Below are 26,352 nucleotides of genomic sequence, written 5' to 3' on the forward strand. Positions count from 1 at the left end.
TGCTCATTTCAGCATGAAAAAAGAAAAGCTTTGGCTCAAATCAAACTGAAAAGTTGAGTTATTCAGATGGGCCTTAAACAGTGTAGCATCCAGCTTTCCACATAGCCACACTGCAACCACAAACACCTCTGGGTGTCAACCCCTCCTCTCCCTGGGAGCTTCAGGACTCCCGGGGAAAAAAATCAGCATGGTTTTGGCTTTCAGAGAGGATTGGAGTCCCAGTGCATCCTCTCCTGCACCAGACTTTGCTGTTAATATTTGCAGTCCCCAAGCTGTGCATAACCTCTGCCGCACCACAACAGAGCAAACAAATCCTTTTACAAACCATCCTCCCCTCTCCTAGAGGCAGCGAGGCTGGTAAAAGCACAGCTGCAAAAGGCTGATTGCTGGACAGCTGGGATCCAGCAAACATGGGTTTGGCACTGCTGTGCTTAGCAGATAATCCTGGGACGGAAAGATATGCCTTCACCCAAATGTTTACTCCTCCTCACTCCTCTCACCTCCCACGCTCCTCCAGCACCTCCAGCAGCTCTCCTGGCTTCCCTTACCCGTGAGCTCACAGCTCTGGGGTTTTCTGCACTGATTTCCTTTCTCTTCTCTCCAGGGACTGAAACTGTTCTCAGATCTATCATATTATTTTTTTCATCTCACTCCCTCATCCCCCTCATCCCCCCATGACACATTGGCTGCCGATGTCCCATCCTGGCCCACGACCTTGCCAGCAGCCTCCACTGCCTCACCAGCACTCAGCAGCAGAATAAACATCTTCCTTCCATGCACGAGACCGTCCCATTGCATTATCGGGTCTTCCTTCCACCTCTGCCTTCTGCAGGGCTTGGGGCCCTCCTTCAGCAGCTCTGCAGACCTTCACACTAGCGTCACAGCTCCACATGGAGACGGATCTGCCCCTGGACTCCTGGATTTTCTCCCTATGGCTCCTCCACTTGGCCTTGGCATGTTTGCATTAAACACCGCTCTCCACCAAACCCCCACATCCTGGTGCTTATCTGCCGCTTCTACCCTCTTATCTCACCGCTGCCCCTCAGACGTGGCTTCTTTGGTCTTCCTCTCCACTAGCATTTTCCCTTCCTACACCACTGGCTCCACACTCAAAGCTATACCTACCTTCAGCTAAAAGTATCAGACCTTGTGAGTCCCTCCCCGGTCAGAGGGTTGTTGTATTCCTCTCCCTCCCCCAGCCCAGAGCTTGGCAGCCTGTCCTCATCGCCTGCGTCCTGCAGGAGCGGGCACAGGACCCTTGACAGCACAGCACCCTGAAGGCGCAGCCTTTCGAACAGGCTCTGCGGCAGCAGCAGCAAACACCCGGAGCATCCCCTCCTCTGGTTTCAGCACTCCTAGGAAGGCTGTCCCCATTTTTTTGTACTTTCCCTGCGGCTGTAGCCGCGTTTCATCCATTCCAGCACCATTCTTCCCTGCTTACATTTACTTTCCCGAAGAGGCATGTAACATACTGATCAGGCTGCAACTCTGCGAGCACGACCTCCCGTACACTTTTTCTCATTGGCATGGGTGGCTTTGCCTTGGCAGGATGCAGTTTCAGACAATATCTTGACTGCGATTTTTCTCTTTTCAGTTGACCACCTTTGTGTGCACTGATTTTGCAATAAATAGCTTCATGTTTCTTCTCTGTAAAATCACATTTTTAGCCAGACTCAGCCACTGCAGTTACAGGTATATATTTAAAAAGCCTTTACCTGCAGCTGTGCCTACAAATGTTTCTTTCATGCATGCAGAAATCTTTAGTTCTGATCTGAAAAATCAAATCATAGAAAAGTAGCAATGGAAGAGCTGAGCTTGAGCTGCAGAAACAATACCAAACTGTGATTTTATACCTCTGATCACACAAATCTGTGAGTGATTTAAAGCTCTGCTACAAGCCACAATATTTACAGAACCTTCATTTATACACCCCAGACATGGATCCAATTGCAAAAACTAACCAAGATTTCAGAAGTCCATTTCAAGATGATGCTTAGTTCTGTTCATAAACCCAGATGTCATGACATATCTAAAATACTATGCCTGCAACCTGTCTAGGATGTGTTTGTGTGAAGAGACTGTTCCTCCTACTGTATGAATAAGAGTGGAACGTAGGTAACTATTTTTCAAGGACTTCGATATAAACCTTTGCTGATAACCCTGGCTGAAACAGTAGGCCCATATACAGAGGCGTATGATTTTTTTTTAGCCGTGTACTCACTGAAAACTGACAAGAAGAGGTGTAGAAGCACCCACCTTCCACCGATGCCAACCCATTTAGGTAACTTCAGCACAGGCTGATTTGCAATTGTTAAGCACGTACATTTTTAGCTGTGCTCAAATTCCTGCTATTCCACCCACTTTCTTCATTAGCATATTAGACGCCCCCATGGCATACTTTAAAATGGTCTATAAGTCAGGCATGTGTGAGGGAAGGTGGCTCCACTTCTGCAGCTGAAGGCAGCTGAAGTCTTCCCTTTCAAAGTGGGAAGAGCATTAACGGGCAAGAGACAGCCCCACGGGAAGGACGCCAGCCCCACAGCCTGCCTCGACTTCGGGGTTATTTCCTATGGTAGGGTGGAGAGCAGAGTTCACAAATAGTGCTCTAATTATTCTGATTGCAGCCCTAATAATATCCTGTATAGAAACCCATGTATATATGTATACATATATATTTTCTGTATTTTTTTTTCATATATATATATGCATGGAAACTAAATGTCTTATTAAAAACATTCACTTTCTGCTTTGCAGGTAACTCATATGCCAAAGGGTTGAAGTGCCAGGTGACACCCACTGATCAGCCTTTTGGCTGTGGTGACCAGGGGAAGCCACACGATGAGGTGCCCTCTGCTAAACCTGCACCCTGCGCAGGGAGCGCTCCCGTCACTCCGTGCCACTGCGGCAGCTGCCCAGGGCCAGCAGGGCTGCTTGGACACAGGATTTTGCAATATCGTCATAAGGATACTCACCTTAGATTTGTCAATCTGTATTGCCAATCTGCTAATCTAGCATCGCGTTTGCCCAGGCCTTCCCTGGGGTTTTTGCATCACAAACCTGGTGGCAAACCGCTAAGGGATTCGCTTCTCCCGTCGGTCTCCCTGCTGCCGAGCTCTTGTTCCTGTGCGGGAGCAGGACCCTTGCACCTCAGTCCCATGCCTCGGGGTGTGTTTGGGAGAGCTGGTCATCTAACAGGTAGGCAGAGAAATAAGCTTGCATCCTGGAGGGAGGGACACGGATGTCCTTTACCAGGGCTCCCCTCCCGCTGCATACAAAAGCCCCACTACTGATGGCCTCCTCTTCTCTACTACCTCCCCCTGCTCCTGCCTATACGCGATCTCACCCTGTTGGAGACTGCTGCACAGTTTTTTCACCAAATCAATAGGGATTCTGTCCCTGACAAAGCCTAAAGGGCCTTTTTCCTGCACTCCCAAAAGTAAGGCAGGCAGAGGTGTCCCAGGAAGATCCTGAGGGTTCTCCCGGTGAGCAGCCCTCTCCCCACGGCACAAATCCTGACTTCTGAAGTGATTTGTGTACCACTCACTATCAGTGCTGGTCTCAAGAATAGGCTTAGGCTAAAGATTTGACAGTGTGGCCCATATACCCCCCCCTATTTCCTTCTGTCTCTTTTTTTCCCCTCATTTCCCTGTACCTCCAGTGCCACTCCTCGTAATTGCTGCAGAAATGTAATTGCTGCTCTGTGTAATTGCTGCAGAAACAATCTGAGCTGTCATTGACTTAGATTGTTCACACATCAGGAGAAACTGGCAGATCAGAGTCACCTCACCTATCTTCAGGGACCTCCTGCATATGTATTTACATCTGAGGTAGGTATCAAGGCTCACAGTATAAGCAATGGAGACCTACAAAATACAGAAAAGTGAAATTTAAGGTATGAGTCACCAGTACGTTTCAGCTCGAGGATGAAACAAATCATTCTTTATATCCACGGACAGTATTAAACAAATAATTCTTTACATCCATAGACAGTATTAAACATATCTCTAGCAAATACATAAAGTAACACCCATGTTTCGGATACAAAGGCAGCTTTGGATTAGACATTTAAAGTTAGGCAAGAAGATCCCAACTGGGTTCTCCTAAAAGAGAAATCATGACTTTCTGATCAGCTCTGTTAAGTCTATTTTGAATTAAACTGGACTTTCTTTCACTCACTCAGGGCCCAATCCTGTTAACTACACAGTTGTCTAGCAAGGAAAATTACATCTTATGGCATCACAGAGTGGGTTCTTTCATGCTATAAACTGATGTCGTTGCAATGAATGGCAGCAAAATCTCACACCTCTGTATCTGTCCCTTTCCCACAAGCGCAGGCAAGATGCAATGGGAGCACCAGCACCCTCTGGGAGACTGAGGTGGTGCAAGACCAACCGATGGAGCGTGCTTAGCCATCCAGCACCTTCCAACAGGGAGATGAACATCTGCCTGTTTGTGCCTTCGCCCTCTTGCCAGGGAGAGGAGTTGCGGCATGTGTCGTTCTGGATTTTCTAATACACACATGCACACGTTTTACTCAACGCTCAAATGAGCAAGGACAAGATCAAAGATATGTGCCCGCCATCGCCGATAATCTCCTGGTTGCAAACAAGTTTCAGCTAAGTGCTTTGCATACAGAGGGCTGATCTCAGCCAGTCGTTGCTTCATCCTGGCTGTAGTATTGACTCTGGAAATTTTAAAAGCATGGAAGAGGTTGAAGTTATGTAGATATTGCTGGTGTTTGAGTCCATGTTGTTGGTATACTGGCAAATACTGGCAAATAGTTATTGAAAAGGATGCTTGTGCAAGTCTATAAATGAGGGAGAATAGTAATTAAAGGGTAGTTTCCCCTCACCATGTGGTTTCATCTTTCCAGGAAAGACTCAAATCATTAAGAAAGACCCCAGTTACCTCTTGCAGGAATGGGGAGATGCATTAGCTTCATTTTTGTGCCCTGATCTAAGATTATGCCACTCCAAGAGGATTAGCTTGAATTAGATGAACTTCTAGCTGGCCTTTCAGTTCTTTATCAGCCCGCTCTGGAATTGAGGTTTGAAGCTGTACAATAACTGTAACAATAACTAACAATAACTGGGGATGCTGGTCAACAGCCGGCTGAATATGAGCCAGCAGTGTGCCCAGGTGGCCAAGAAGGCCAACGGCATCCTGGCCTGTATCAGAAATAGTGTGGCCAGCAGGAGCAGGGAGGTGATGGTTCCCCTGTACACGGCACTGGTGAGGCCGCACCTTGAATACCGTGTTCAGTTTTGGGCCCCTCACTACAGGAAAGACATTGAGGTGCTGGAGCGTGTCCAGAGAAGGGCAACCAAGCTGGTGAGGGGCCTGGAGCACAAGTCTTACAAGGAGCAGCTGAGGGAGCTGGGGCTGTTCAGCCTGGAGAAAAGGAGGCTGAGGGGAGACCTTATCGCTCTCTACAACTACCTGAAGGGGGGTTGTAGCGAGGTGGGTGTTGGTCTCTTTTCCCAAGTAACAAGCGATAGGACAAGAGGAAATGGCCTCAAGTTGCTCCAGAGGAGGTTTGGATTGGACACTAGGAACAATTTCTTCACTGAAAGGGTTGTCAGGCATTGGAACAGGCTGCCCAGGGAAGTGGTGGAGTCACCATCCCTGGAGGTGTTCAAAAAACGCATAGATGTGGCACTTCAGGACATGGTTTAGTGGGCATGGTGGTATTGGGTTGACGGTTGGACTCGATGATCTTAAAGGTCTTTTCCAACCTAAACGATTCTATGATTCTATGAACTTAGTTATATGCTATTTTGAGATTGTGAGTAGGTCTTTGCGGGCAGAGAATGTAAACAAGGTACAGGTTGGCACATCCTGGCAAAGCAGACAACAAGGTATTTAAGACTACACTTCCCAAACCTGGACTTCAGGGCCTTCTCCAGTGAGGTAGGTGAGTGGTCTTTACACTACTCACCTTGACACTTGCTGCAGGCTACGGGCACTTGCAAATGCTCTAGTGGCTTTGCAGCTCTGTGTACCTGCAGGGATGGGATTCAGCATCATCACTGGAAACCAGTACGAGATTATCATGGGGAGCAATACAGTGCTGGCATGGACTTGGAAGGGTTACATTTCATCCCATTCCCATCAGTCGTTATTTTCTACTATTGGTACTCAAACATCTCTATGCCCCCTTGCTCTGGCACAGAGTGTTCAAAGCACAAACAAAGAGGATGGTGAATGACAAGGGAAGCATTTAAGGACCATTGTGTCACTGATTCAGGTTAGTGTACACAGACACTGAACCACTGGGGCCCCAGTTTTTTCCATTCTTGCTCTCTGGCAGAGAGAGCATTTGTATATTTTAGCAGTGCCTGCTGCAAGGGCAGAGCAGTTCTGATGCATTTGTCCACTCAGAAACCGCAGAACTAGACAACCCACCAAGACTATGCAGAAGGGAAGCCAGAAGAGAATTACATTGTACCTGGAAAACATTTGGCTACTGCCTTACCTCAGGTTTGCAATCCCTTTGTGTTGCTAGAATAGAGCAAAAGGAATTAATTAAAGGCTAAAAACCTAACTGACTATTATTAAATTCCAGAGGATGAGCTATTTTTAAGGTATATAAATATTTGGCAGAAATTCTTAACAATCATCTTTTAAAGGAATTTCTTTATGTAAGCTAGGTTTAAGAAGATATCTTTGCAAAATCCAATAAAACGCAGGCTAGTTTCACGTTGTCTCATACTTCCATTGAAGCTGTGATGTCCAAATGGCAGCAGGTCCCGGAATAACTGAAAAAAAACTTTTTTCACATGTTTTCCCTACACTGAAATTAGATATCAGTGAAACATTATCAGTTCCAGTGGTATAAATTATTTACTAACTACGTACACAATTAAGATTTTAAATGAGTTTGATACACTTAAGATTCTATAAACATTATTGTGTGGTACAGGATTTCGCAATACTTTGGGGAGACAAGGCATGAGAAATAAATCCAATGTGCATTTTCATATTAGAAAGTCATTATATAGCTGTTTAAAGACAAAACCACAAATAAAACAAGAATGCCAATCAAATTCTGTACAACATTTTAGACTGTAGAACAGAATGATCGCTTGGGATGAAAAAATATAAACAATTTTCTGTCCTTCTCTTCCACACAAACAATTCAGAAAACATGTTGGTTCACGTGTAACATATTGGATTTGCTAACCTTTTGAGTAATGCAGGCAAGATTTGCAGACACCTGATCATCCAGCACTTCTCAGCAGATAAAGGTCTTCTGAAAAAAATCAAGAGTAGCCCAGCTAAAAGTGACAGTTGGTCTACAGCAAGAAAATATGTCAGTAAGATCAATGAAAGCTTTTCCTGAGTTTTAATTGGCATTGGATTAGGGTTCACAAATCTCCTGGTTGTTCAGTACCCTATGATGCTAAGCTCAGGATGCTGTTCCAAGAGCACAGGCAGAGAGAAGTGCTTGGATGTGCCACTTGTTTTTGCTGCAGGGTAAACACCCACACTACCTGCAGAGCAACACTGTTGTCACACAGGTTTGCTACAATCCCACAAAGCTTGGAAATCTGCCTGTCGATGCAGAAAATACGGTCGTTTCTAAACTTGACACAATGAGCTGCTGTTGAGAGTTAGGAGGAGTGTCTCAGACCTGCAATGGTTTTGCCTTCTCACATCTCTTGATCAGGACCTGCCATTGGGCTGTGGCCTTCGTCCAACTAAGCCTTTGGAAACTTTTCAAGATCTTTGAAAAATTGTGAAAAGATGCCTCGGGGTGTTTGCATCGCAGACACTACAGCGCACTACCGCACACTCACCTGGTCTCCCAGGTACCAAGTACCTTAGGAGAGACCACCTTAAACGACAACATTCGCTATTGATACTGTGTCGGAGGGGTCTGGGGCGAGCAATAGCACCAACTACTGAGAAACAGCTACTGGCAAGGATTTCAGTATTGTGGCAAAAATCAGGCTACTTCCAAAAAATCAAAATAAGCTCATAAGTCCTGATTATCTCTGCTACAAGAAGATAAGGAGGCTACCAGCTGAGCCATGTCTTTTAATAGTTTTCTGTTGAGAACAGTAAATTCCAGCATTAGAAGAGAAGGAAGAATAAAGCAAGGCACACTACAGGAAAGGCAAGAAAAGAGGCCAAAACTTTCAGGCGAAGTAGTGCACGAAGGACCCAGCATCCTTGAAAGACATTAAATAGCCCCCTGAAGACTTTCAGGGGCATGAGAAAGGACATGGTGCAGCCAGGTATTGGCTCCTTCCCACACAGCAGTAAATCTCTTGCAAAGTCTATTTGCAAAGCCTGTTTATGTGCCTTCAAAAAACATCAGTTATTTGTCATGCAGTCCCCCAGAGCTAAATTGCGCAGTGGTTTATTTTGCATGTGTGTTATATGACAAATTTGTTGACAAGGCACACTGGTACAGTAATCCTAAGTGGGAAGTCCCTTTGCAATTTTGTCTGTATATATATTTTCTATTCGTCACAGAGTCTTTAAAACAAAAAAAACAACAAAACTGTGACTGTTGTGGAGCCTATGAGGCCGAAACCACTACCATTTGAAAATCAGATACCATGACAACAAGGGAAATATAACACAACTGCTATATTATATAAGATTTAGAATGCTGCAGGATTTTCTAAGTGTTGGGGTTGGTTTTATTATATCACTAGTTGTCACAGTTTCAGGTTTGAGTACTGATATAGGTCAGTGGATCTCCCTCTTCCATGTAAGAGGATGGGGAGACCGAATTCCCCCCTTATTTATCATCGTGGGATTAAGGACACGTAAGAGTAATTCTCTGTACAAGTGGAGTTTCAACAGGGGAAAATCGGGAAAAGTAAAAGAGAAATAAAGTCACATAAAATCTGATTAGGAACTGGCTGGCAAGATAAAGGATTAAGCTATCAAGAAGCACTTCAGTCGGGCTGCTTTTTTAATTGAAAGTAGATTTCATTAGTAGTGGAAATCACAGTATAATGAGGCAACTTAAAATCATATTATAATGTTGAAGTCATGCAGTAATTAAAACTGGACAACATCCTTAGTAAAATCTTGGAAAACATCAGCCAGAGACAGGCTGTCCGCACTCATTTTTATTAACTCCATGATCTGTGGCAACTGATTCCAGCAGGTTTAGCTTTTATATTCTGCCAGATATTGAATAGAAGAGCTAATATTAATTATTTCTAAGTCTAAGGAATGAATTTCCATGAGTCCTAGCTAAGAAGCCATTCTTCTATACAATATGCCAATAACTGGCATAACAGTGCAGCGAGGGGAGGAACGGTTTTTCCCATGTCCCGTTGTTTACAGGATTTCCAGGCATTGTGCCAAGATTTGTCCCTATGTTAAAGAAAACTCCATTCTTTCACATCCTTCATTTTCCTGCACACAGCTTGACTCTCCCATGCTGTCAAATTCCCTCTGAATCCTTGATACAGTCAAATCCAGTTTGCTGCACTCAGAATTTAAAAACAGGGGGTTTGTTTGCTTTTATTCTGAGCATAGCAGCTCATGGAAATAAAACAGGAGAAGGTGAAGAACCAGCTCTTTGATTTGAACCTGGCTTCCACTAGCTTCATCTGATGGCCCCTAATTCTTGTATTAGAAAAGAGTGTGATAGTCAATCCCTATCCACCCTTTCCATGGCACTCAAGGTTTTCCAGACTTTATTATATCTCTCCCCAGCTGTCTTTTTCCAGCTGAAGAATTCTGTATTGCTCACTGAAAGTCACTTAAGTGCACTTGCACAATGTAAGATAAGCAACCTTGCTTCATCTAAAATGCTCGTCAGAAATTAATACAGACTGTAATGGTTGTATTTGAATTTCAAGTTTTTACCTGTATGATGTTCGGATTTTATCTTCCAAGACACACAAAAAGTGCAAAGCATATCACAGGTCAAAAAGCCCTCTCTTGAGTTTGACTGGTGTAATGCTGGTCTTGATTAGAACAAACCTATTAATTTTCAGAAGACAGGAAAAAATTGTGGCCATTTATCTGTGCAAAGAAATATCCTTTCATGGGCAATTATTAGCAAAATACTACCAAAAAAACCCCAAACCATGAGAAAAACACTTTAAGAATACATAGATATTTAAATATTTTCACACATTTGGGCTATGATTGTTTTGTTATGTTGTGTCCCACACAGCTGATACATAGTAGAATACAAACCAACATATCCTATGGATCAGTATAGAAGCTTTCCCCCTTTATCCTCAGGACAGGTAAAGTCAGACTGCGTGCAGTATGCTATGGTTGTATTTTAACAGCACGGTCCGTTACAGCATGGTACCCAGTTACATCAGTCTCCAAGCCTGTTCACTCACTCCTAGTTCCACCTGCTGTGTTTCCCCAAGTCTCTAGTATGGTTACACCACTGTGATTTTTGCACGACTCTTGAATTAGTTTTAATCTTGAAAGTTTTTAAAAGAACAACCATTTTCATAGCAGATATCCTCATTCAGTCATACACTGAGTTGAGCCTTATGTTAACAAGGGTTTTCCTCAATATCAAGAACAAAATCACTTATCAGTAGAAAAGAATTAAAGTATTAAAGCTAATGGGTGTTGTGTCCATTTATATCACCGGAGTGTTTGATGTATAACGCTTGAGCTTTAGGAATCTTACTTTACTGTTATAAAATCCTGTGTACCTCTTTCTCATCTTAGAGATTTGAGTTTAAGAAACTGAGTGACTGACTCCAGTATTCCTGGCTATTCAGAAAATTCATGACTCTTGGTATGCTTTAGGAGCAAAGAAAGAGAAGTTATTCATTAACTACTGTGATGCTTTAGACTTACTGCCTGTGTGGATCTGCAGTCTAAGAGCTATACAACATGACTTTTTAAGTCTCACAATAGTTTCAAATCAGTGAACCACCAGAAGGTCTCAATATATACACTCAATACTGTTTCACATTGATGAGCAGAGGTCCAACGCTCTCATTAATTAGTGTACCCTTTTGCATGTCCAGACTCATAACCTCTTCTGAAGAAAGGGGAAAGGAGGAAAAGGAGTGGGTGGCAAAAGCAACATATTCAGTAGTCTTAAGTATCTTTTCCTTCTCAAAACTCCACTTAAGGCTAGAAGATTTACTGAAACTAGAATTAACAACAAGAATAATGAGGGGCACTTAACCACCTATCGAAAGAGCAGTAACAAAATCCGCCTTTCCCCAAAGCTAAAAGACACCAAGAGCAGTGATGAGGAGGGACCCAGACGACCCTCCCACCACTAAGTAATTACTATATACATTACTGGTATGGAAACATCGCCTGTGTTGGCTATGAGAGCAGCTAGTATTCCCAGCACAGGAAATTCACAGGGGTTTTTTGCTTCTTACTGCTTGTATAACAACAGTCTTATTGCATATGTCCATCCAGGCAATGCATTAGACAAGACTGAATTCCATCTGAACCTCTTCCTAAATGTCATGAGACAGATAGGAAGATATTAAGAAAATAATCTTAATCTTTTTACACCGGTAACTGATTCTACTTCCACTTCAAAAGTCTACCGACACACAGGGAATCCTGCAGACAAGGAAAAAACATTAGAAGATTAAAGTGAAATTATCTTAAATAAAAAGTTTGGATAGGGGAATTTAAAGTGAGTTTGTCTTTAATAAAGACAAGAAGGGTAGGGGTGGAAATCATAATTTTAATTACACTGTGCAATGGAATCATCCCAGGGAAAATGATACAGAAACGGTAAGAGAACAAAAACAAATAGCTCAATACTTTTGTTGAAATACTATTTTTTCATTCTATGGGTTCTAACTCATATCAGAAGAGATGGTCTGGCAGGCTCGCTGAAGGCAACTGGGTGCGGAAAACAGCTTATAACCGGCAGAAACATGTCTCTAAGGCATATCTCCATTGCTGCTGATGCCAAGCAAAAATACCAGAACTCTTAATTAAAAACAGAGATTTAAACAAAAGTAGCTTTATACTGATTCTCAGTGCCCTTATTCTTCTCACTCTTTACAGTAATCAGAGATGGAAGGTCTGATGTCCTATAAACTCCAGTCCTCATCCTCCCTTGGCAAGATCTCAGTTCAGAGATGTAACCTTCAAAGCTGAGGTTCCCTTCAGAATCGTCACAGGAGCGTGTGCCAGCATCTTCCAGTTTGACTCCGTCCACATCAATTATCCTCTTCACAGGGAGCTCCGTTCCGGGGTTCTCTCTCATACCGGGAGGATTAAAGTTTCTGCTGGTCTTTGCTTTGTGAGAGGTCTGCTCACAAGAGTTTCCTGAAGTCCCTTGTGAATCCTTTTTCTTCCTGTGGTTTGCACCTAACAGAAGAATTAAAAACAAAAACCACAAAACAGGAGAGTTATGTACTTTCTGGTTTTAGCAGTTTTCAATACTGCAACCTCCTCTGAGGTCCTAACAGTAGATTGCCAGCTGGGTTACTCCTCCACTCCATCAAGGAGACTTATTAATGCACCAAGTAGGTAACTAAACAGTAGATCTCAAAGATAAATGCAAAATGCTAATCTGTCTTAATTTAGCATTTTTGAGAGTTTTTAAAAAGACTCCATTAAAAATAACTACTTAGTATAAATTTGTACACCTCTAGAACAAAAACTCTTACACCAGCAAACCCAAAGGTGAAGGAAGAGAGTATAGAGCTTCCACTGGGGCAGAACAGAAGATGTTCCTTGACTTGAACTGGCCGCCAGTACTGGATCCCTGCTGAGATATTACTTTTACTTGGCTAGAGATAAATTCTCCAGCAGACTAAGAAAGGATGATTTGAAGTTGCAGTTCATTGTCCTGAACCGCAACCGAGCAATTATGGGCCACGGTTTACAGGACAAGAAGAAAAGACAGAATCTACTGAAGGGCTTTAAACATTCAAGAAACACCTGAGTTATGTGTGATTTTTTTTAATCTTGAAGTTTCTTTTTGGTACAGCACTTCTAAAGCCACAATTGTTAGGATTTGGGCCTATTCTCTAGAACTACTCATACAAAGTTGTTACTATCCCAAGTTAACCCTCGATTAAAACCTTGACCTCCACAAAAAGCTAGTTTTGCATTAGGTGTGACACTGCAAACTGCTAGGCGCTTGTTAAAGTAAATGCAGATGAAGCTGGTTTGCCTGTTTCAACAGGCAACAAGAAGGGAAGGAAGAAGGATGAGTTGATTTCATGATTTGCACCATGGTTATCAACATGATTTCTGTAGTTGAGGTGTCCCCACCATAATGATATAAAAAGGGGCAAAGTTTTCAGAGAGAGAGAACTCCTTTTATTATACCAACTGATATCCAAGCAAAACCAGAGAAACTTTCAAGGCACAAAGGCACACCCGAGTAAGGGCTTCCATTTCATAATTAATTTCTTTTTTCCATGTATACCAGCTGGCCTTTTCAAAGATACCATCTTATCCAACATGCCTCACCTAAAACATTTTTAAACATTTGCCACAGCACACACCAAGTGTCTGACTAGCATATTTAGCCATACAAATCCCATGAGACTTGTGTGGTTAAATCCCATAGCTGGCTTTGAAATCTTTTGTTTGTGTTTGTTCTACAAAGTGATGTGTACAGTTTTTTGCAAGAAAAATAAATTTCAGTATAATCATCGCAGTCAAGAACTTTTTGATATGGAGAAGGGGAAAAATGCAAATGAAAAAGACAAAAAAAGCTATTTCATACTGTTTCAACCAAATCACTCCAAGGTCTTCTCAAGGGTTAAAACTTTCTATTTAATGAAAATAAGTTAGAATTTTAAGTCATGCAATATCATTTTAGTACTTTAGCTACAGTGCAGCCCCACATTAATAATGTGGATATTCCACATCAGTAATGCTTGCCTTTTTTCACATCCAGAGGAATTAGATCAACCTCCAAACAAATCAGCTGAGCAATAGCAGAGAGAAGGCAGAAAGCTTTCTCAGCCCTGCTAGCCCAGCATGACTCCAGCCTACTAAATTACAGCTAACATTTAATGGGGCTATATTATGCTTCATGTTTACATCCTCCTACTGCAGCTGAACACTGACTTAGTTTGCATGGCTGTAGTGTAAAATGCTATTATACTGTTCTAAAATGTTTATCTTAACATGGATGTCCTGAATTGTACTCTTGATCCTTTTAATCTACTATTTTACGCCCTTTGAGGAAGATCTCCGATTCTCCTTTCAAGTTGGTTTAAAAGAGATACTAATTTCTAAAAAGCCATACTAATGAATAGTTTGCATTGACCGAGCATGAGTCATCCAGTTGTCCTACTATTGAGAATGCATCCTTCTACTAAATGTAATGTAAAGAAGCAACTTTGATGTTGGTGTAAGGTCTAATAGCTCTGTTGACTTGAACTAAGCTGAAAGACTTTCGACAGTCAAAAGATACAGCCTGCATTAACAGGGTACAACAGGTGAAAGAGCTGGAAACTCCTACTGAGAAATGCTATGGAAGGTGTAAGTGTTGCTGTATTTATTTGGTTGCTAATTCTTTCTACAGCTAAATATAAGAAATGCCATTAAGTCTTGGAGTTATGGTGTCACTGAGTCACCATGTGAAGCAACTGGGCTTTCAAGTTGTCTAATAGGAACAAAGCAAAAATAAGGTCAATGTTAGCTCTCGGACTTCACAAGACACAAGCCCATCTGAAGAGGAATAAATCTGTATGATGGGCAGTTTTTTCCATTAATGCCCTTTTCAGGAGCAATCCTTCTGAAGCATCTAATAAATTACTACTAGAGGCAGGACAGTAACACAGAAAGTCTTACCTAAAATACTGGTTCTAAAGAATATGGGATTATTATTACTGAGGGATTATTACTAAGGAAGATGATTTCTCTTTCCCTGGCAGGGTAGAAAAGATCCTGGCTCATCTACCCCAAACAGGAAGATGATTTCAAGAGTAGCACTACACTGAAAAAATATTTTAATATGTGCTTTTTCTCTCATTTTTAAAACAAAGCATTTATGAACCAAGGCTATTTAGCACAAAAAAATAGAAGAGATTCCCAAAAGCAGCTTGTGTATAAACATATCCTGCAAGTTTTAAAATAGACTCAAGATTTGCATGTACTCAGTGGAGCTTTACAATGAGGCTTAAGTGATGCCTACAACACTTCTGCACTGGTCTCCTTCCCATATTCTCGAGTGACAAATACCTGAGCAAACTTAGCCATGCAGGGCACCATCTAAGGTGCAGAGGGCTTTCACAGCTAAAATTTCTCTTCACATATTCTCGCACTGAAGTGGTGAAAAGTTCCATGGATATCTCTGTGGACTGCTTTGCCTTGCATAAAGCATGTCAGGAATGATATTACATTTTCCCGAATCTAATCCGTCAACTGTCCTACCTAACTTCAGAAGCGAAAGGAAGCCAGTGCTTAGAGCAGTAGTTGCAGAGATTAATTTCCAAACAGACTGGAATAGCATAATCATGCCTATTGGTAATCTTCACCTCCCCTGCTAAGCATTCCATGCAGCTCTCAGGGAATTTTCTTGTGCATCTGATCCTGTTAATATGTTCCAGCTGGTTTAAAGATGGGATGATGCATGCTGTCTTCTGTCTTTAAACTGGAGATCTGCTATTTTACAGACTTGCAGCTAAATGACTGCTTAGAAGGCTAAGTGTACCCGACTGCATTTTTCAAAAGGTCAGGCACTGTTCTGGCTGATCTCCTGACTTCCCTTACGAATATTTTTCTTTTTCTGATATTTTGATTTTGTGTATTATTCTCAAGCTCTCTGAATTTAACATTATGATTATGGATGGAAAAGTGTCTTCACAGAGGAAGACAAAGGGAATTTTTCTTCTTCTGTATAAAATATTCCTCCAGCTCCAAGTAAGATCTAAGCAAGATAACAGAAGACATTGTCTTTCAAGTAGTTTAGGACCAAGGGAGCATTTGGCCAAATTCCAGGCAAAGACAAGGTCACAAAAAACCTGGAAATTTCGGGAACAGCATTAACTGTCAAATGTAGATGGTAAGATCAAACAACGATAACTCTCATGCAGATGCTTGGGATTTAAAGGTCCACCCACAACATCTTGCAATGATATTGTTTCTATACCATAATTATTAGATCCATTTATTTTCAGTGTGCCAAATTTTAGTTACGATTCACTTAAAGCATAATTTAGATCTGATCTGAAATTCAGCACCTATAGTTTTAAGTTATCAATACTCGATATAGTTCCATTCACACCATATTTATCCATTTTTTTATAAAAACAAGTAGATGTTTATTAACTTTCACTGTAAGAGAAGAGCTCTGTGTTTGAAAGTCCATACTTAGTGGATTTCACATATGGCAGAATGTTAAATTCTATTCTAGAGTTTTACCAGTACAGCTTCCATGTAGACAGACACGTCTTCCATGTAGATTCAGCTTCACTTAGCATTCTACCTTTGCTAAAACCCTACTGTTCTTGTCAAAACCACTTTCTATTTAGATGGCTCTCAGTTCTACTGAAAGATAACAAGAATACTCTGCTGACTTCTATACTGTTGATTCCAGGCATTCAGCTTCTAACGTCAGAGAGGATCAGATATTCAGATAAAAAGAATGAGCTCCAGTTTAATGATTTTGTGCTGACTTACAGCAGATAAGAATCTGTTTGAAGTGTTTCATAATACTTATAACTCTTGTGAAAATAAATCACCAAAGTTTTCAGGAACAATTCCTGGAATTGGTTATTTACTGGCAAATACCACCCCCCAAATGTATTCAGTCATTTTTAGTCTCCAAATTAATAAGACTCTGGTGTGTTCTTTAATGCAGGAGATTGGGCAGATACTGTTCTCATCTCTGATTCATACAACAACCTGTCCTAGAGTAATAACATGCTGCTTGAGAGCATTTTTTTACATGAGACTTAAAAAAGGAGCTTTGCGATGGTCACTTCTGCAGTGGGTGTTCACTTCCATGTCCTGGAAATACTTTAGTACAAATAACTCTTTTCCTTAAGATACATGTAATTAGGCAGTTTCACTCTGGGAAAGATACTTCTCCCTTCCTGTCCTAAACTGTTGGGAAACGGTACTTCAAAATTTTAGCCCTCCCAGATGTGGATTCTTTTAAGTGGTGGATAAATGACTTCCACACTGGCTGACGTTAGTACTGCAAGCTTTTTTTTTTTTTTAAAGTTTATAAAGTGAATTATGCTTCCAGAGGGAAAAAGATACTTTACATATAAGATTTAGAAATCTGCAGGTTAAATTTCCTTTAACAGTTTCCTTCCTTTTACCTCTTAACTGATACAACACTGAGGAGAAAAAGGATTTAATAAAAGATTCCTACCTCCAGTTTATGCTAAATCTTTTCAAAGGAAATTTGACTTTATATGCTGTATTTCACTTGCCTGATGAAACACCAACTGCAGCATATGCTCAGTGCCTTGAAATCAGGCTCAGTAACAATGTAGGCATCAAGCTAGGAAATGGATTATTCTACAAAGCAGCAATACTCTGCATTACCAGTCTATTTACTTTTGTCCTGGGAATTTCTGGAATACATTTGCAGCGTTAAGTTTAGAAAGACAGGGCAGATGATAGAAATGCTTTCATTACGCTCATCTCAAAAGCATTCGCAAGAAGAACAAAACACAAAACATTATTCAGAAAGACAACTTCTGAATATTAGCTAAAAGAGGGAGCTGGTACGACTACTACTGCTCACCAGTGGCATATATAATCAAAAAAGGAAACACTGCAAACTGTTTGCTGAGGGCAGTAACCTCTTACATACACGGCTACAACAGCTGCTGAAGGGAACTGCACACAACATCATTTAAAAGCCAGGAACAATCCGAGAATAAATAAAATGAATAGTTCTGAATTTGGATCCAGACTGACATGCATGCCCTCAATAACAATAATAATTTGCTTAAACTTTCCAATTCCCCACTACTAAAATTGGAATAATTTTTGAATACCTTCCAAGCAGTAGACGTGACAAAACATCTCCGCAACAGTCTACAAGTATTCAGCCCTCGGTTTGATCTTTATTGTTAACATTCTTTTTGCTTTTCCGTCAGCAGTCAGTAACAGCAGGTTTAATTATTGCAGAGAGGAATATGTTGGGAAATAGTGGATTAAAGTACTTGAATCACTTTTAATTTAATCTACCATTCATTATGTTATTTTTCAGTTCAGAAATTCTAAAAAGTGGTTTAGCAGAGCTACCAGTTACATTTCAAGTAATAATTCAACTAAGTCCATTTCATCATCCAAATGTCAGTCAGTCATGTGTTTGCATAGATCTGGTTTTAGCCTGTGTGCATTTGGTTGAAAAAGCAGTTGTAATTGTTCTAACATTTTATCTATTCACTGATAAAATTGGTAATTCTTTCTAAAATGTGTATCTTGCTGTTTGACTGAAATAAGCTTACATTTCAAATAATCATCCTGCAAGGCTGCCCTTGTTTCCCACTTGTCCACTCTTAACATAACCCTCCCTCTCCTTTGTTTATTATTGATCTCAGTCATGTACTACATGTAATTCTCCCATTTAATCATGCTCTGATTAAAAGAGGATTAACAGATTCTGGCCTTAGTATTACTGGATCCCCACAAGTACTTCTTTATATTGATCCAGAATCCAATTATCTTCTACAAATTTACTCAGAACGAGTAAGGATGCAATTAACTGCAGGACAACAGCCTTTGTTAAAAATAATTATTTACATTATTTTTACATCTTTTAAGTCATAACCCCTTCCTTTTCTTAAAGTTTTATTTCATTTATGTCTTCATTTATGTGGTTATCTTGATTTACATAGGAAACACCGCTGGATTGTCTCTAAAATATGCCACAGGAATTAAGGGATTATATAAAATATTAATTATGTAAAATATTACAGAATTTATTACAAAAATAAAGGTGGGGTTTTTTAATTTTTGATGATATACACATGATCATTTTTAATCTCCTTAACTATCACAAAGTTTATTGCACTTGGAATTCATTTCCCTTATAACAGAAAAGTTTAGCAGCCACAAAGTGAAAGTCACAGAAATAGCACTGATATTATCTGATCTCTATTCCTTGGTTGTACTGTACTGCATCCTCTCTGTGAATAATAAAAAAAGCGCAGTGGGAATTTTTTTTTTTGTCTTTGGAAACAATAGCCAGCCCCAGGCTTTAAGAGTCCACCCTGCATTTTATTTCTGCATAATTTATCTTTCAAAGCAAAAACATCCTAGCACTAACTATCCCATTTCTGAAAGAATTCTTCCCAATATGAAAGGGAGCAAATTTATTTTGAGGAATCAACTGCCCATCTATTTCAGATAAAAAGTGTTGTCTTCAGAAGAAGTTAAGTAAGTGTTTATATAGTCTAAATTCACCCTTGATCTTCCATAGCCATATTATTAAAGTATAATTCCAGAGAGTTCATGATGCTTTTATTTTCCCTAGCTGGTTCTCTATCTTAACAAATGACATTATATACCTATTAAAAGGGAGTTCTGAATAAACTCTTTATTTGACTGAGTTACTGGATCCAGTCTATACGTCTACTTAAAAAAATACCTTCTTACTTGGTAGGCAATAAATCCATTGACTGTAATTGAAATTTCACTTTAAGAATATTTCTCATCCTAAATGCAAAAAAAAAAAAAAAAGAGGGAATTTTTTTAATAACAGAAGGAAGAACACTTCGATGGAATCAAATCTACAGTCTGTGCACCTTCAGTCTGGATTGCTGCAAATTGTCCTATCTAAGGATGAAATGATACTCCCTGAAAAAGCCAATTTCTACTAAGACTAAATGCCCGCCTACATTGTAGTAGAGGCAACAATCACAATGAACAACTTCATGGGCCCCACTGGAATATCGATGAATAAATAATGTAGTGCAAGGCCTCTGGCTTGATATTCACAGCTCTTGAGGGGACTAAAGGTTTGAAAGACTGCCTCTCCCCATGACAGCTATTTTTCACTTGGGTAATGAACGTGCCTAACCCCCTGGGAAAAACTGGACAACATTCACAGTACCTAGACTATACCATGCAATTAAAAAAAAAAACCAAAAAAAACCCCAACCACACCAAAGAGATTAAATCAGTATTTTAACACTTTCAAAAATGAATGCATCCCTTCAAGCCAATTACACCACACAATAATTATTTCTTCCACAGATGGGTACTACCACGATTATATGCAGAGACACGAAGTAAGTGCATTTCAGAATTAGTCTTCAGATTCCAGAAACCCCTGATTTTTAAAGTGGGAAATTTGCCAGAACTAGCAGGCTTATTCAAAAATAGAGACACTTTCTCTTGATGAGTAACGCAACTAGAATCAGTAATGATTCTTGTGTTGCAAACTGATTTGATATTTACTTCACAGCTAAATATTACTACAGTATAAACGCATTTCACTTATTTAAGAAAGTTAAGATCTGTGTTCGTTCTCAAAAGCTCTGAGTGATGCAGACCTCATTCTGCCATTTTCCATTATTCATATTTTGCTTTTCCAGATCTTCAAATGAAAAAAACCTTAAGAGTTAACGTGTTACATGGATGGATATTGGCCTGGCTTTGCTGCATCAGTCTGCGGTTAACAAATTGCTCCCTGTAGAACATGACAAACGACTTCATCCCCCCCCCAGCCCTTTTCCCAGCATGTATAAACCCAATGTATAAAAGCCCAATGCGTAGTGTAAGCATACATGTCATTTGACTTTATACCAATTTGAAACCAAAATTATAGACCACTTTAAATTGTGTAGTCATTATTTTTCTTTTTATCCCAACATTTTAATTCAATAAACCAATCAGAAATGCATTTTCTATTGATAGGAGATTATGAATGGAGAACCATTAAAGCACTTAAAAAAGCAACCATTATTAATGATTTAGTCCTTTGAAATACCAATTCTTGACTGCAGATAGTTTCCAGCAGTCTTTATTATAATTACTGTACATCACTGAATAGTCTTTCCATGCAAACTCCATGAAATCATGAAAATAGAAAAGTTTTGTTTCAGCCCACACTTTTTTCCATAAAATCACCGTTCTTTTGTAGAATACAGTTCCCATAAAATAGCAGTGCACTGTGAGAGGAGTGTGGAATAGAGTTAGTGTATGCAATAAGGTTGTAGCAAAAAAAAGAAGGTATTTTACATCTTTCTTTTAGATTTTTGTTATTCCTAAAAAAAACCAAACAACCCAAACCAATAAAATCTGGTTTGTCACAAAGCTAAGAGAAACTAAGATTTTAGTTTTGCAAAATTATTTTGTTTGATTACTTAAAGGTCTCTCATAGGTGACTATGACAGAAAAATAAACCACAACCACCAGTAAAAGTAGAGTAGACCAGTTGGAATACATGAAAATTAAAATATGTAAAAAAAAAAAAAAATTTCAATATGTAGGACATTAGTTATTTGTTGTGAAAAAGTCTGAATAATTTTAAAAGGGGAACTGTTACTGGACTTTCAACTGGTTCATTTTCTTTCATGGAGGCCCACAACTACATGGGAACACAGTGACTTTTGGAAAAAACTACATTTTCAGCCCCCAGAACACAATGAGACCTAGGTAACAGTACAACAAGCCTCTCCACAGTTTGTTTTGTTTTGTTTTTTAATTAGGCTTCACAGTACTGTTATGTAGGACCCATCTCTAAGAATGAAAAGGGTAGTGCGGTCTCCAGTACCCATCCAACCCTTCATTTCTTACCCAAGACTACCAAATAAAGAGGTTGTTATATTGGTTACTCCACATCAAATGAACTGAGATCACCAGCTTATTTCTTAAAGACCAGGGAAGAATTGCTTTAGTTTAAAATAAGAAAGAAAGTAATGAATATAAAGTTTAGCCCAAGAACCCAAAGACAGAAGAGACTCTCCTTTCAGGAGTTCCTGTTATGACTCATTTAAATGAAATGTCCTGTCTTATCTGCCTTCTGGTGCACATGTCAATGCTATGGATTTCACATGTGACCCATCAGCATCTCAAGACAGCATTTGCCCTTTGATATCTAGATTATTAACAAATACAACATTTGTCAACTTTGTCTCATGGTAATTGCTAGTTCATCTCTATTAATCTGTTATTAGAAGATAATTTCGATCAGCATTCTTAATCCAGGACTGAAAGAACTGTTTTTAAATAATGAAGAAAATCAAAGCTTAAAACCAGTTTGCGTAACTAGGTCTAGAATTTATTACTCCTGAGAGAACAAAGATACAAAATACATGTGAAAACTACACAAAGATTTCTACAAAGTAAAAAGTAGAAAGTGGGAAAAGGGAAAGCTACAGTTCAGTGGTTACACAGAAATGTATGGCATGCATTAAAATATTGTAAATTCATGAAGTTTTTTTTAAGTGCAAATGGTTTTTTTTAACAGTTCTCACTGAAAAATATGCAAATTGATACCTATGTTGTACACTTGTCATATTATCAGAAAGACACCAACACAAATCTATGCATATACACATCAATATGTCTGAAGTACATTTTGTGGGTTTGTTATTCGTAGGCACTGGTTACAAGTCTGTTCAATACTCAGTTTCAGAAATTAAGTGGTAGCGCTTATAGAACATTTCTCAAATACTACTAATAAAGGAATTTGTTTTTAAAATACCAAGAGGATGAAATAATCTGCATTGCCATTTATAAGCATCCAACAACCAAAGAAGTATTTACAGATCATCAACCATACAGATAAAGAACAGTATCAAATACTCTGTGTAAAAAGATAAATAATTAAAATGTATATTCCCACATCACAAAGAAATGTGATCATACAAATTATGGCACCATATGTTTGTGAAACATCAAAAATAAATGTAGCACATAGATACCTCTTCTTATATTTTACATTAAAATGTACAGTACAATGACTGTAAAATGTCAATGTCACAACACCCATCATCTTCAAACTCTTGTTTCTGGTAATAGCAATTATTATTAGAGTCCGTGTTTATAAAGAAATTCCATACTCTCAGCCTTGGGCTAATATTGCTCTGTGATATTGCTAGACCATGAAACTTGCATCCTAAAAAAATTACATATTTTCTTTAAAGTTATCTAATAGAAAGAGCTATTTCACATGAGAATATTCTGGCAAAAAGTGTGGTAGATGCAATCTATTTCCCTGTGTAGCAAAGTATGGGTTAAAAAAAACCTGTAACATTTCTATTTTTAGTCACAAATATCTAATTTGTTAGAGAAATATTTTTTAAATTAAGGTTTATCCATTTCAAATTTTAATCATAAACAGTACTGCAATTTTCAACACATAATTAGGGTTCCTGCCAAAGCACTTAAACTTCCAAACCCTAATCATGTATCTCATGATGGCAAATGGATCAGAAAATCTGGAACACAACAGTGCTATGGAGCTCAAAATACTGATACCCTGTTTTGTACTCCTAGGGTAAAGAACGAGATAATTATAGCATATGGACGTATTTTAAAGGTTTGTCTGCATGTGTCCATTTTCGGCCACATGCCAAATCCAAACAAAAGTACATTGTTAAAGGCAACCAGAAATATTACAGTTAGCACAGACTAAGGCAATGAATTTTTTTTTTTTTTTTTTTTTTTTTGTAAAAAAATTAAGGTGCAGAGAGAATTTTCTTTTTGTTTTAATGGGTGCCAAATACTGCTTAACAGTGCCAAGGAAAGGTAGTTTTACATGAAAGGAAAGACTATTAAAATCTAGAAATACCTGAATTGGATCTTTGATATCCAGATTTTTCCTGATTACCTGCAAAAGGAGTTGGGGGTGGATAGTTGGCTTCTGTGAGTTTACTGATGTTTGATGGTGGTGTTGGTGGTGGCGGTGGTAGCAAAGTGCTGTTAGGGCTACTAATATCTCCTTCAGCCACAAGAGTCAAGTCTGCCACATTCTCATCATCTACCATCTGTATTCCTTCAGCCTGTAATTCTCTTGACTGCCTTTTCCATATTGTTGCATTGTTTTCCTGTGCATGTGGAATTGGAGACAATGGAGTATTAAAAGGAACACTGAAAGTCTTCTGACTGTGAAGTGCTGTCAAAGCAGATTTATGTTTATTTTCTGAGTAACCCATTTTCTTAACTGAATTTTCATTAAAGTTTTGTATGGACTCCTGTTTTCCACTTGGTGATGTACATCCATCCTTGCCATCATTTTTTGAAACTCGCTTGTTGAGGCCTTTAGGGCCTATGGGAGTAGATGACGATGGTTCTGGTCCAGCAGGTGGTAAACGAAGAAAGTCAGGAAGAATAAGGTCTTCTTTCCTTAGCAGTCCACGTTGGTCATCTGCTCTGTTACTTTGAGCTTTGGATATGAGTTCAAAAAATTCTATTGGGGAAAAACCCAAAATTGACAAGTTTTTGTCAGAAAGTGCAATGCCATTAAAACGTAAATTTTCAGCACATTTATTTTCCATGAAGATCTTCAATTCTTTCAATGCTGCCTTGAAATAAGATCCCATGTTAATTAGGAACTTTTTCAATTGCAGCAATGTTCACTAGCATCACTATAATTAAGACCATCAGGGTTGCTATTGTAAGAGTTTTGCAGTTTAGAACAGCTGCAATTCACTGAGCCTTGAACACATCTTCTATTTTATGCAGTTAATAGATCTATACACACACACAGGATTTTTTAATTCTTTATACAAAACAAGGCTCTGGTCTCACTGACAATGGGTGCACATTTTTATATTCTGGATGGTTTTTACCCATCTTAACTCAAAAATAGCCATGCCATTTGAAAGTTCAAAGATTCAAAATGTTGCAAACTTCCTTGTTATATTGAATTTCTCTCAGTTTAATAATATTTGATCACAGTTTAAATTCATTTAATGGTGTAGTTTTAATCCAGGATGTTATCATCACAGGGCATGATCAGATGATGATTTAGGTAACCCCATTTTACTTTGCGCTGCAATGAATCAGTAGCATAGTCAATAACTGTCAAAGGAGCCATTGCTAAAAAGGATGGGGCAGCTTTTTTATGGAGTTTTTAACACAGTTAGAAGTGATTTTCTGATCATGTCCTTAATGATGTCCAATGGTTTAATACGTTTCTATATATAAATAATACTCATAGTAAATCACCACTGTTCTAGAAAGTCTCAAAACTTGGCAACAAGAAACTTATCAATCATAAGCCAAGAATTATACCACTCCTCAAAAAAGAAGCATCACAACAATAAACAAACTCTTTGGTACAAAAACATATAAATATAAAAATATGTCATTCTTAATATAGGGTCTCTGCATGTCCTAAATTTTCAAGAAGAGAGCACTGAAACTACGCAATATTAAAGATGCTTAAAAAGGCCATCTCCAACAGGTGAATTAAAATCAATAGTTTCAACCCAGCTTAAAAATACTCTTTGAAGCAAAAGCCATTACAAAATAAAGCACAGAACGATAGTATCAGTTTTAACTTAGCATAATATGATGTCATACACTTGCATTTGTATGACTCTATTCCTAATCCTCTATTCATAATTAGCAGGCTTTGAAATGTATTTGTAAAAATGACTTTTTAACATGCTTTGTCAAATGCCAGAAAATCTGAACCTAGCCAAGATGGAAGCTTCAAAATGCTTCTTATTGCCAAAGTTTTGCAAAATGGCGGTATGCATATTAAAACATGCAACATTTCTAATATATGTCATACAAAAATGTTCCTTTCTGAAATTTCAAACTTCATAGAACAGTTGTCTTTTTTTTCATTAAAAAACAGTCTACAACATTTGTTACGTATTTTCCAAACTTGGACAAATTTCACAAAATTCAAAATAAAATGTGAAAGCCTCGAATTCTGAAGTTTTCAAATTATGTTAATGTTTTACTCAGCCCTAGGAAGAAAAATGAAAATATTAAAATATGGAAAACAAGTTAACAAAATAGTAAGCAACAGAAAATAATTTAAAATGCACTAATATTTTGTAATAACACTTATATTAACAAACATCTATTTTGCGATAAAAGTTTTAGCCACAGCACTTTTTTCAATTCCAGCCAGTGGACATTTATTCACAGATGAACATTCATTTGCTGTATAACTGTGCATAACCAGGTATTGGATATGCATATTAGGTAACATTAGCAGTAAATTTTAATCTGTGGGTAAAATATGTCCTCCAATTTTTTTTCTACTTGGGAAAATAGGGAGGAATGTGTAGGGCTGACAAGACAGGTAATTGCTTCAGTTAATGCCCTAGGGCAGAGGGTGGTGTGTCAAGATTTCTACTGCTACATCGTTTTTATTCCTCTTTCTCGCATGGATGTCTTTCTATAAGAAAGCAAATTCTCTTATGAGTTCATTTCCACTGATATCACCAGAACTATTAAGAGATAATTGAAGGTAAAAATAGGAATCTCAATATACAAGATTACCAATACCTCTTTGCTTATTTC

At 39.0% G+C, this 26,352-nt stretch overlaps 1 protein-coding gene across 5 annotated transcripts in view; it reads right to left on the minus strand.

Moving 5' to 3' along the window:
* Positions 1–11,447: 11,447 nt before the first annotated feature.
* The window catches only part of RGS12 (regulator of G protein signaling 12), a 90,047-nt gene continuing 75,142 nt past the window's right edge, over positions 11,448–26,352 (minus strand). For 3 of the 5 annotated variants that reach the window (XM_069794755.1, XM_069794763.1, XM_009923250.2), the window contains exons 15-16: positions 23,660–24,277; positions 11,622–12,297 (exon numbers count right to left, since the gene is read on the minus strand). In XM_069794755.1, coding sequence (XP_069650856.1) covers positions 11,933–12,297; positions 23,660–24,277 — 983 coding nt within the window. In that variant the 3' untranslated portion in view covers positions 11,622–11,932. Of the gene's footprint in view, positions 12,298–23,659; positions 24,278–24,415; positions 25,791–26,352 lie in introns of those variants that run through there. The other 2 variants (XM_069794732.1, XM_069794740.1) reach the window with 2 other exon arrangements.

Source organism: Haliaeetus albicilla, chromosome 1, assembly GCF_947461875.1.
Source record: "Haliaeetus albicilla chromosome 1, bHalAlb1.1, whole genome shotgun sequence".
In the NCBI taxonomy this organism is placed as follows: domain Eukaryota; kingdom Metazoa; phylum Chordata; class Aves; order Accipitriformes; family Accipitridae; genus Haliaeetus; species Haliaeetus albicilla.